Raw genomic sequence first — 12,166 nt, forward strand, 5'->3', positions numbered from 1 at the left:
ATTTGTGCACTGATTAATTCTAAACAAACCACAAAGCAGTTTACATAGAGTTAATGCCTCTTGCACAGATGAAGACAAAGACTACATCTAAGGACCAGGCTTGAGGGGCAACCTGTGGCCCTCCATATATTGTTGGACTACAACTCCCATCATGCCTGATCATTGGCCATGCTAGCTGAGGCTGATGGGAGCTAGAGTCAGGTTCCCCAAGCCTATCTTAGATGTAAAGATGTTTGAAGTACAGGAGGGGTTCAGCTTTGTCTCTGAACTGGCAAATGGCAGTTTAGCTTTATGCGCAAACACAGCCTGTCTACAGCTGGGCTCGATCTACATTGATCTTCCAAACATTATTAAATTGAACTTTCTATAAGGTTCAGTGGCAGTTTCCCTTTGTCAGTAGTTCGCCACTCTGCAGCACCCCTTGGTGTCTCATTTTAAGAATGCATTTTAACGTTATAAACAACAAGTGTAGATCTGTCCCTTGAGAATAAGGCTATCCATGGCTACTGGTTGTGGCAGCAGAGGCAGTATCCCTTTGAATAACAGTTTCTGGGATTTACAGGCAGGAGCAAGTGGGCGTTGTGCTCCTGCCCTGCTTGGCATCTCACACTGTACAAAAACCAGGAAGCTGGCCTGGATAAGCCTTTGGCCTGACCCAGCCAAGCTCATTCCAGGCTTTTAGGACAATATCACTGGATGAAAAGATCCCAACCGAAATAAGCTGTTGCTCTGAAGCCTTGTTTCTGTTGTAATTTTTGCAGACCGCAAGAGGGGGATTCTGAGGCTAAACAACCTCACGGCGGGTATGTCCGGAACCTATTTCTGCAATGCTTCCAGCGATGCTGGCTCTTCCAGCTGCACCATCACCCTGGAGGTGTATCCACGTGAGTGCAATCTTGGTTTCACCCTACGGAGCTGCCAGTGAACCCTTTGCATGGAAATGGAAGCGTCAAGGGTTCTTAACCCTTCCATATTCAGATTCTTCTCCTGCTGCACATTTTTGACATGACTAGGGAAGGAGAAGAGGGCCTGTGCTGCATTCTGGGGCCACATCAAGGCTGGATCTACACAGATATGAAAAACGCTATAAAAACACTATATAGCTCCCAATGCAATTTACCACTGTCGATATATTGCTGCTCTGTAGCGCTATCTGGTATCACATTTTTTATAACACATTTTAAATGTTATAATTGACAGGTGTAGCTGAGTCTCTACTGATGTCAGGGACTGGGCAGAGGAGGAATGGTAGAGACCGCCTCCCTAGCCTTGACCCAGAGAAGGAGAAGACAGTTCTGAATCACAACAGGGGTTTGAGGGAGGTCACAGAGGCAGATGAGGGGAAAAGCTGAGAAATAATGGGGGAGAGGGAAGAAGAAGAAGCACCGGTGGGGGGGGCAACAGCTGATGGACTCAGTGTCTTTAGAAAGGATTCCTGCCCCCCCGACCCTGGTGAGCCTTGAAAGTAGGAGAGCAAAGAGCTCAAAAGCAGAGGGCACTTATCAGCACCCATAGTGATGACTCAAGAGGAAGTGGGAGAGATGGAGGGGGTGGAGATTCACTTGGGACAATGCCATTATTCTGAGAGGCTGCATTCCCAAGCTTCTCTCTGTGAATATTGAATAAAAGCAGAAGGTAAGGACTTTTCCTTGCCTTGTCCATTCCTGACAACCTGCTGTGGGGGTTGGTTCCTCTGCCGCCTGACAACAATCCTCAATGGCTGTGTTGTATCTCCACTGTCAGAGAAAGTAACGCTCCTCGAGACCAGTTGCTGGAAACCGCAGGAGGGGAGAGTGCTCTTGTTCTCGGTTCCTGCTTGCGGGCTTTTCATAGGCATCTCATTGGCCACTGTGAGGACAGGATGCGGGACTAGATGGACCACTGGTCTGATCCAGCAGGGCCCTTCTTTATGTTCCTATCAGATTTCCCACGGCTGTGATCCTAGAATCTCTTCTCTTCCCACTCTTACCATTTTCTGTTTTCTCTCTGCTGTGACTTCCTTTGCAGCGATCAATGGAGCCATGGTGGCTGGTGCCGTCATAGGAGCCCTCATTGGACTTGGCCTGATCATTTTGTTTCCACTTCAGATGCTCTTCTACAGAAGGAAGAAGAAAGAAACGCAGGAGGAAATGGCCAATGAGATCAAGTGAGTGAAAACGAGGTTCTTAAATTGCCCCACAAGGCAGGCAAGTTGTGACCAGGCACAACTAAAGAGGCTAAATGCTGTTTGGAAATACTTCTTTTAAACGCAACAGCAGTGAACAGATTGCTGTCTTTGAAAGAAACAAATGCAATAATATCAAACAGAAATCAACAACGCATGATACCCAGATGAATCTCAGGGAAGGGAGAAATTGTCCCTTATTTCTCCCTTCCCTGAGATTCATTCGGGTACAATGCATTGTTGATTACATTCATATCCACCATAGCTGTTCCATAGTCTAGGCCAGTCTGGTTAGTAGTTGTTTTCCAGTATTGTGTTAACATATTTCCACCTGCAGACATGAAAAAGATTGGTAGTTCCTAAACAGTAAATTCTTGTGGTCATCTATAAACAGATTTAATAAAAGCTAGCCCTAGGATCGAATCCTTGCAACGGGGTGAGCTCCCGTTGCTCAATCCCAGCTCCTGCCCACCTAGCAGTTCAAAAGCACATCAAAGTGCAAATAGATAAATAGGGACCACTCCGGCGGGAAGGTAAACAGCGTTTCTGTGTGCTGCTCTGGTTCGCCAGAAGCACCTTTGTCATGCTGGCCACATGACCCGGAAGCTGTCTGCGGACAAACGCCGGCTCCCTCGGCCTATACAGCAAGATGAGCGCCACAACCCCAGAGTCGGACACGACTGGACCTGATGGTCAGGGGCCCCTTTACCTTTACCTAGCCCTAGGATCAGGTTGCAGCACTTGTTTTATAACAGAAACAGGAAACCAAAACGGACAGGTTCTTCCTCTCGCTCCTTTCCCCTCACGAGTTCGTCTTTTTCTCTCCCCTTCCCCACCTTCACAGGGAAGATGCTGTTGCCCCAAAGACTCTTTCCTGGGCGAAAAGTCCTGGCTCTGATATCGTTTCCAAAAACGGCACCTTGTCCTCCATGAACACGACCCGGGATCACAAACTCTACCCATCCAAGCCGCCCTCAGACACGGCCTCCATCACCACAGCCACTGGAAGCACGGTGGGCTACAAGCCCCCTTTCAGCAACCACTGCAGCGGGACCCACACGCCAACGCCCAGCCTCTCCAGCCAGTCCTTGCCCCTCTACTTCCCCCCAATGGCAAACGGGGTCCATTGCCACCACGCCAATGTGCCAATCCATAGGAACACCCTCCACAGGACAAACGGGGCTCAGCCACAGGCCCCCCGACTACACGAGCCTGCTGCCCCCACCCAAGGGCTCACCTCCTCCACCCTGAGCCGCATGGGGGCCGTACCCGTCATGGTGCCTGCTCAGAGCCAAGCAGGATCCTTGGTGTAAGGGCTTGGCAGCACCCTCCAAGTGCTTCAAGTGGTTCTAGCAATCCCATGCAATGCAGAGAAGCTGGAAGCACTGGCTCTGGGATGTCTGCCTGCCTGCCTTCAGAGCTCCTGGGTGAGGTTTTGCAGGTGTGTCCTTCGAAGGAGCAGTTTTCAAGGAACCACCATCAATGAGACTTCGCAAGGACTTGTGAGATGAGCTTTTTGTAACACCTTTCAGAACTCTTCCTCTTGGTGCCCGAGTCGTGTCCAAGAGGCTGCAACTACTCGAAAAAATACCAGTGGGTCTTTGCTTTGCTTTGCAAGATGTGATTCATTCCTTTTTCTCTCTCTCTTATTGGAGGAAGCAGCCATGCTGGGATTGGCTCTTCTTGACATGGAAAAAATGTGCCAGGGCAGATCTGAAACCTGCAGCCAGAGTGAGGTGCTTCCTTGACCCACCTTTCCTTGGAGTATCCCAAAAGGATCAGAGGGCATTGGGTGCTCTGGAGCAGATGGCAAAGAAATAGTGCAGCTTAGGTTAAAGGGAAGAGGGGGGGATGTTCTCTGAACTTGAGTTAGTGCGGGAAAGCTGCAGAATGACACCTCTCCTTTTTCAAGTTTCTAGACCATGGGAGATTCTTCAGAGTAGGAATATCTGTAGGATATTCAATGTGTGATGCACCTTTAGATCACTGGCCGCTTTCCATAACTTGGTTGCAGCAGAATGAATTATGCAAGCAAAGGAAATGAATGCACATTAGTTTGGTTTGCAGAATGTTTGCAGGTTGTCTCTTGCTGCAGAATTTGTATTATCTCAGCACTGGACAAAGAGCTTTGATAGAGCCAGTGTGGTGTAGTGGTTAAGAGCGGTAGACTCGTAATCTGGAGAACCGGGTTCGCGTCTCCGCTCCTCCACATGCAGCTGCTGGGTGACCTTGGGCTAGTCATTTGATGTCTCTCAGCCCCACCCACCTCACAGGGTGTCTGTTGTCGGGGAGGAGGGGAAAGGAGATTGTTAGCCGCTTTGAGACTCCTTCGGGTAGTGATAAAGCGAGATATCAAATCCAAACTCTTCTTCTTCTTCTTCTTCTTCTTCTTCTTCTTCTTCTTCTTCTTCTTCTTCTTCTTCTTCTTCTTCTTCTTCTTCTTCTTCTTCTATAGTCCAGTCTCTGTTCTTAAATTGCTTTTATTATTAGTATTATTATTATCGGGGGGGGGGATGAAATGGGATGTCCTCCATGCCACTCAAAATAGCAAGAGCCCTCTGTCCACCTGCAGTTCCCAGTTATTCAGATATGAAAGTTGATGTGTAAATTGGATCATTTTCTGTTTGCTATCAAGAGTACCTGGGAGGGGAGACTAGGCAGGTTAGGGCAAGAGTGTGTCTTTTGTCACCGAGCAGGAATCCCCCTCGACGAAAGTGGCCAGCAAAGGGAGGGAGGCTGCCTTTGGCTTTTCTTTTCGTTGCCATTTAGGTGACCAACTTTTACTGCTATTTTTAAATGCGGAAAGAAATGCAAGTTTTACAACTGCAAATAGTTATTTTTAAAAAAGCTATTTCAAAATTGATTTGCAAATGCTGGGATGAGTGGGGAACATCTGTAGTGCAGGCATTGGACCTCCCCTGCAATTTCTCTTTGTTTTCTCTGAGTAACCCCTTCTAAACAGCTTCATTGTGTCACTGAGCCACTCCCGTCTCCTCCAAAAACTCCCACAGTAACTTGAAGCCCAGTTTTGGATGAATCCTCGCAGTTTTGGCTTTAAGAACGGAGAATATTTGGTTGGTTTCTTCTGCCCCCTTGTGATGCACAGAGGAACTGCACCCAGTCAACAATGCCACCTTGGGGATGAGTAGACTCTTTGCATCTTCAATAATAAGATGTTTCTTCTTCCTGCCCCTCCCAAAAGCTTCTGCAACTAACCTGTATGTAACCTTATATCAGAATATCCTAACAATGGATTCTCTAAGGGCGCCTTCAGTATTTTAATACATATTGTGCAATTATGTTTATTCAATGGACTTTTGATCTTCTGTTTCTTTTCTTTTTTATAAAAGTAGATCTAGCACATAATTTATACTTATAGATATCAACAGGTCTGTGAATCCTGGCTAGAGTCCTCTAACCATTTTCATGTTGGCTAATTTTTTTAAATGGCAATGAGATCCTTCTGTTACATGAGAAGCTAGGAAAGCACTGAAATATTTTTATGTACAGTTTGAAAAACATATTATTTTTCATAAATAAAAGTATTTGTTTTTTATATTAAAAAAAAAACTTTGGGAAAAGTGTTTGTTTCTGTGGCCTGTTGCGTATGAAAGCAGTTCCACCTCAAAGCAGATTGCTTCATTCATTATTTTTATATATTTATTTTAAATATTTTCAGCCTGCCTTTCAGGGTCAATGACCTTGCAAGGTGTCTGACATAAAACTGCAACCACATAAGAAAGCATGCTTTAAGAGGGCAATTGAAAATAATTCCCAGCTGAGCAAACTGAAAAATTAATTAAACTATTGAGGAATCGCTTAAAGATCCTAGAATGGTACTAAAACAGAAAAACTGGCAGGAATTAAAAACAGCAGGAATAAAATAGATTGATTTGGAAAGGCTTAGGTGAAAAGAAAAGTTTTCAACAAATATCAGCAATCTAACATTGTTGGCACAATGTTGCTAAAAGTGTGTGTGACTAGTTTGGGATGTAGCTGGAGAGACAGCTTCTCAAATGCCCTGGTCTGGAACCACACAGGGTTTTATATACCTGTAGCAAAACTCTGAATCTAACACAGTAGCAAACTGGCAGCTGTGACGCGGGTGGGGCTGTGGTCTCAACCACTGAGCCTCTTTGGCATGCCGATCAGAAGGTCGGCGGTTCGAATCCCCGCAACGGAGTGAGCTCCTGTTGTTCTGTCCCAGCTTCTGCCAACCTAGCAGTTCGAAAGCACGCCAGTGCAAGTAGATAAATAGGTACCATTGTGGCAGGAAGGTAAACGGCATTTCCGTGCCCTCTGGTTTCCATCACTGTGTCCCATTGCACCAGAAGTGGTTTAGTCATGACCCGGAAAGCTGTCTGCAGACAAACGCCGGTTCCCTTAGCCTGAAAGTGAGATGAGCGCCGCAACCCCATAATCGCCGTTGACTGGACTTAACCGTCCAGGGCTCCTTTAACTTTTGTTTTACCTTTTACAACACTTTTAACAGGGGTGTCATAAGTTGTCCATAGGTTGCCCCAGACCACAGCCACACATGAGAGTTTTATGCCAGCTGCAGCTTCCTAACCAAAGGAAGCCCCAGCATGTTGCAGTTATTGGGTCCAGAAGCTACCAGGGCTTAGACCACCATTGTGGCTGGCATACCAGCCAAAGCTGACAGCAGGTACTTCTGCACACACGTAAGACCTTCAGCCTCCAGAGGCAATGCTGAATCAAGGAGCAACCCCAACGCTGCGCCCGTTCTTTCAGATTGAGCGCAACGCCATATAGAACAAGCAAATGGACAATTCCCCCGACCTGGGCACACTTGAATCCAGAGCCTCCATCTCACTGGGATTCAGGTAATTGGCTGTCATCCAGCCCATTACCTGAGTTCAGTCACAGGTTCAGGACTTTCACAATGCCACCTGATCCAGTTGTCACAGAAAGATCCCCTGTTCGAACTCATAACCTTAGGTATGACGGCCAAAATGTGTCAAGTCAAGTTTCATGTTGCACCCATGTCCACAAACAACCAATCCTGCAACAGCTAAATGTCCGGGTAGCGTATTTTGTGCTCAGTGGAGAAATTTGGTAAGATGTGCTAGGACAATGGTTCCCAACCTGGGTTTTTTGGCCATGTCCCACCTAAGCATCTCAAAAATCCTGATTCCCACCCCCCCCACCCCCGGTGGCATAATCCTTATTATTCAAAAAGTGAACTATTCACATGGAGGAAGCCTAAAAGGCCATCAACTTGGTCTAAACATTATCAAATTGCCCCCCCTTAAAAATTAAATTGCCCCCCTGTGGGGGTGGGCCCCATGTTAGGGATCACGGTGCTAGGAGAACCATTCGGGGGAAGTTGTCCTCAGCCCTGTTCTCAGCTTATCTGGAGAATAGTGTTTGTGCTGGGAAGGTGCTGCCCGATTCTTTTGACAGCTCTGTTAATAATTAATCTCCCAGTCTGATCTGTATTTCCTTTGCAGAGTCAATAAACGGAACTTTCTGTTGCTTCCAATTAAAAAAACCCCAGATGTACCACTGCATCTACTCTGAAGCCTGCATTTATGCGTAGGAGTCGAACAGCCATCTAGTTAAGTTCAGGAGCATGCAAATGGATGATTCAGTTTAATAACTTCACTGCAAGGGTGGGGACTTAATATTGTAAGCAGGTCATTCAAACATTGCAATCAGGTGCTGGCAATAGGCTTTTTGGGGTTCCCCCAACAATGGATTTTTTCTGGGAAGTGTAACTCCAGATTAAACAGGAGGAAAATATTAGGGATGCACACTGGATCTAGATTGCCAGCTACACTGGTTTGAGAGACAACCCTGGATCTGGTTTGCCCAGCCAGATTGGTCCAGTGTGGTCGAAAAGTGGGGTGGTCAGCGAGGAGGCAGGCAGCTTGTGCAAGGTTTAAAGAGCAGCACAAGGGTGTTTACAAAAGGGCTTTTAAACAGCCCCACGCCACACTTTGCACACAAAGGAACATCTGCATGCCGCCAAACTGCACAGGGGAAGCAGCACTGAGTTGCTGGTGGCAGCCTCCTTGGTGAAGTGCCTTCAGGTTGGAGACTGAATCCACTCATTCAGACTGGCCATTGGATCTGTGGAGCAGAAGATGACTTCCTCATTCAAGCAACAACTTCTTCCTGAGCTCTGGTGCATTCCTGTATCCTTGCTGTCCTTTAGTCCTGACAGCTGTCTTGCTCCGGCTTCATGACTACTAGCTTGTCCCATACCTCCTGACTCATGTCTAGCTCCCAGCCATGGTCCAGCGCTGACATCTAGATGCCACAAGGCTGACAAGGAAAAGGCCAGAAGGACCTTCCAGGGGAGGAAGTTTCACAGTCTGGGTGCTGCAACCAAAGAAGTCCTGATCCATGTTTTCAGCAATGATGCTTCTGGTGGTGATAGGATGCAGAGCAGATCCAAACACAGTGGACAGGTGGGATCATGTCGGAGAAGGTGGTTCCCAAATGATTTAGGACAGGGATCAGGAATTTATGGTGCTCCAGCTCTTGCTAGGCCACAGCTCCCCTCGTTCCTGTCGGTTGGGGCTGGTGGGAGTTGTTGTCCAACAAGATCTAGAGGACCACAAGTTTTCCCCATCCTTTATTTAAGGCATTCGAAGTGCGCTTTGAATTAGACCTGGAACCAGGCCAAGAGCCAATGGAACTAAAATGATAATAGAAGAACATCCTCAAGAAAACATCTGCCCTTGGCCCACAGCATCCTGTAACTGCTTTCTGACTGTTCTTCAAAGGCAGTGTGCATTCAGATAGTCAAACCAAGCTGCAGGATAGTGGCCATGAAGGGGGCAGCTGGTGCCACCAGCTGAAATGTTTAAGCAATCAGGATTTCATTTGCTGCCTTATTGGGGAGGAGGTTTGAGGGTCGGATCGGAGTAAAGTTTTAAATTGTTGCAAAGCTCCATGTCTCATGACGTCACAAGCACATGCCAATCTGATCCCTGCACATATAACTTCAGCTGTCAACTAGGAGAACCAATTTGCCCTGTAGAACGTGAAAGTGGTGAGTCTTAATTCCCCTGGCCTACCCCCCACTATTCCACCACGCAGCCCAAAACCTCCAAATAAAAACCTGGCAACCCAAAGGCCTATATTGCTTATCAGACTTCTATAAAAACAACAAACCCCTGACAACACAAGAAATACAGGACAAACTAGAAGACACCCAAATACCCTGGCTAGCACAAAACCAAATACAGGCTCTCCTAAACAACCCAATATGGCTAACCCAAACAAAACACCCACCCACTCCACTCACACAAGAAACCAAAGACCACCACAGCCAAACACAAATGAACAAGTGCATCCTATGCCAACCCCCGACCTCTCTCACCAACAAAGGAGCACAAGCGAACCACAGAGAACCTGCACGACCAACGCTGACACTGAACCCCTACACATACCAAGGAAAATAGAAACATTGGCACCCCACCCCACCCACCTACCTCTCCCCCCCTTTCTTCCTAATGTCTTAACAGTCAAGTTTAATGTGTAAAAATGATGCATGGGAAAGAATATGAGAATATGAGACATTGTACTACCTGTGTAAAATCCTTAATAAAAATTATATATATATATATTTTTAAAAAGTGGTGAGTCTTGTCTTTCCAGAGTTCAGCAATCTCTTTCTGTCTCTTGTACATCTCTAACTTTTTTCCTTAAAGAGAAGTCATATACCAATTTTTCACTGTTGGTTTGGGTGAGAGGTACAAGAGAGAGCCCATGATATTTCTCTTCCTAGGTTACCTCTTATCCATCACAAAGGATGTAGCTACTTGGACTCTGGAAGATTCCCATAAGGACTAAACTGAGTGCACACACCTGCCCAATCACAGGTGTGTGTGTGTGTGTGTGTGTGTGTGTGTTTAAAATCATCTGGATTCCAACAGTCTCCAGTCAAAATGTGGGGTCAGATTTATGTAATGTTGGGTGTACTGGGTAAACTCTTGAGAGTTTTTGAGTGATGTCTGCATTTCCCTTGTCTTGTCAATACATTTTAAACATTTTGCATCTTGCTTTCCCATGTCTGCATGACAACCTGTTCTTTGAAAATGAAATAATCAAAAGATTGGCATTAGAAAAAAATCTAATAACAATTAACCTAAACACACACAGAGAGAATGCAAATTAAATAGTGAAGATGTGTGTAGTTGTGCCAGCAAAATACTTGGAATTGGAAAAGGCTTGGAAAACAAAATCATTTTACTTTGCTCCTAGAAACCTTTTGTAATAGGCAACTAATAAAGGAAATTATTGTTTGCAATAGCAATACTGTTGTGACGTGGGGTTCGTGATTTCAGCTCTCTTGACATAATATGCTGGAGACAGTTCTCTAGTAACACTTCTTTATTAAAGCAAACAAGACTAAGCTCTGAGGAGAGGAAAACTACATTTATAGGGATGGGGGACTAGCTAGAAAGGGATACATTTGGGAGGGAACAATATCAGGCAATTACAGTGCTGCCTTTTAGAGGAAACCAATAAGACAGAGGATCCAAATACAGCAGCTTAAATGAACCAATAGTAGCTGTACCTTCTGGAACCAAAAGGCAGTTACTTTACCCTAATGCAAATACAGACAATAGCAATACAGATATAAAAATCCTTTGACTCAATACACAACAAATACCACTGTGTATTTCTTATTTTGTGAACTGGAGGTGGATACATCTGTCCATTTCCAATCTCAAGTTCATTTCTCCACTTTTCCACATCAGTTAGTATTTTTATATATATATTAAAATAAACGCCATCGTGGAAATTCACCAGCAAATGTCTCCTAATATACAGTGTTTTGGCAAAGCAATTTTTCAGGGGGGTACTTAAATGTACACAGTACCAGTACCTCTTTTTGTTGTTGTTATAAAGTGTGGCACTTACTGTAGTAACTTCATGGTGAGTACCGGCACCTATTTTTCTAGAAAATAAAAGCACTGAGTAGGTAGAACCTACTGAATTGAATTGTTCCTCCATCCTTTGTATGAACTGCCCCTAAGCTGCAGCAAGCACAAAGGAGAAACATCTACACCCTTTCGCATCAAGGGAGGTTCTTGTGCTTGAGGGTGGTTCAGAATTTTCAACTCGGCTGTTTGCTTTAGCTCACGTACGAGATAAAGAACAATCCTGCTTAGTCTCAGTAGAGTTTCAGTTTTTGCACCAAAAGTGACAGCCTCCCAGCAGAGGAATGGCTCTCACGGTGATTTTCCTGACTTCCTCCATCTCTTGCGGGCTGATTCTCATCTCACTCTTTGGTGAGTACCTAAGATTTGCAAATACATGATTCTGAATATTTGGCACTCACAAGACACTGAATACTTCCTAAGCCCTGTATGTGTTGCTACATGCCACCTCATGAGAGATTCCAGAGCTTTCTCAGTGTTCAGTTTTCTAGGACTGAAGATCAGCAGAGTCTGTGGTGTCTTTAGGATAGGTAAAGGGACCCCTGACCATTAGGTCCAGTCGTGACCGACTCTGGGGTTGCACGCTCATCTCGCATTATTGGCCAAGGGAGCCAGCATACAGCTTCCAGGTCATGTGGCCAGCATGACTAAGCCACTTCTGGCGAACCAGTACAGCACCCGGAAACGCCGTTTACCTTCCCGCTGTAGTGGTACCTATTTATCTACTTGGACTTTGACATGCTTTCAAGCTGCTAGGTTGGCAGGAGCTGGGACCGAGCAACCAGGACCGTCTTAAGCGCCCCTGGCGCAGTGGTGCGCCGGATCTCTCCGGTGCCCTGCCGCCCTGTTTCCCAGTGCAGCGGGTGGGTGGGCGCAGCGCGCTGCGCGGCGGGCGGGCAAGCAGGCACAGCGCGATCTCTCTGGCGCCCTCCCGCCCCGTTTCCCAGCGCGGTGGGCGGGTGGGCGCAGCTCGCAGCGCACTCCTGGCGGGCTGGCGCCATGGTGCCCTGCACCACCCAGCCTGCACGTAGGGCCGGCCCTGCGAGCAATGGGAGCTCACCCCGTCGCGGGGATCCGAACCGCC

General features: G+C 46.5%; 2 protein-coding genes across 4 annotated transcripts in view; both read left to right on the forward strand.

The window, feature by feature from the left end:
- Positions 1-5,734, forward strand: part of ESAM (endothelial cell adhesion molecule) — an 89,596-nt gene extending 83,862 nt beyond the window's left edge. For all 3 annotated transcript variants that reach the window (XM_035139066.3, XM_035139065.3, XM_088658023.1), the window contains exons 5-7: positions 762-884; positions 2,008-2,146; positions 3,009-5,734. In XM_035139066.3, the coding sequence (XP_034994957.2) occupies positions 762-884; positions 2,008-2,146; positions 3,009-3,477 (731 nt within the window). In that variant the 3' untranslated portion in view covers positions 3,478-5,734. The remainder of the gene's footprint in view (positions 1-761; positions 885-2,007; positions 2,147-3,008) is intronic.
- A 4,889-nt stretch (positions 5,735-10,623) lies between these two features.
- The window catches only part of VSIG2 (V-set and immunoglobulin domain containing 2), a 28,068-nt gene continuing 26,525 nt past the window's right edge, over positions 10,624-12,166 (forward strand). The window contains exon 1 of the mRNA XM_035139703.3: positions 10,624-11,433. Coding sequence (XP_034995594.2) covers positions 11,367-11,433 — 67 coding nt within the window. The 5' untranslated portion in view covers positions 10,624-11,366. The remainder of the gene's footprint in view (positions 11,434-12,166) is intronic.

Source organism: Zootoca vivipara, chromosome 14 (genome assembly GCF_965207765.1).
Source record: "Zootoca vivipara chromosome 14, rZooViv2.hap1.1, whole genome shotgun sequence".
Lineage (NCBI taxonomy): Eukaryota > Metazoa > Chordata > Lepidosauria > Squamata > Lacertidae > Zootoca > Zootoca vivipara.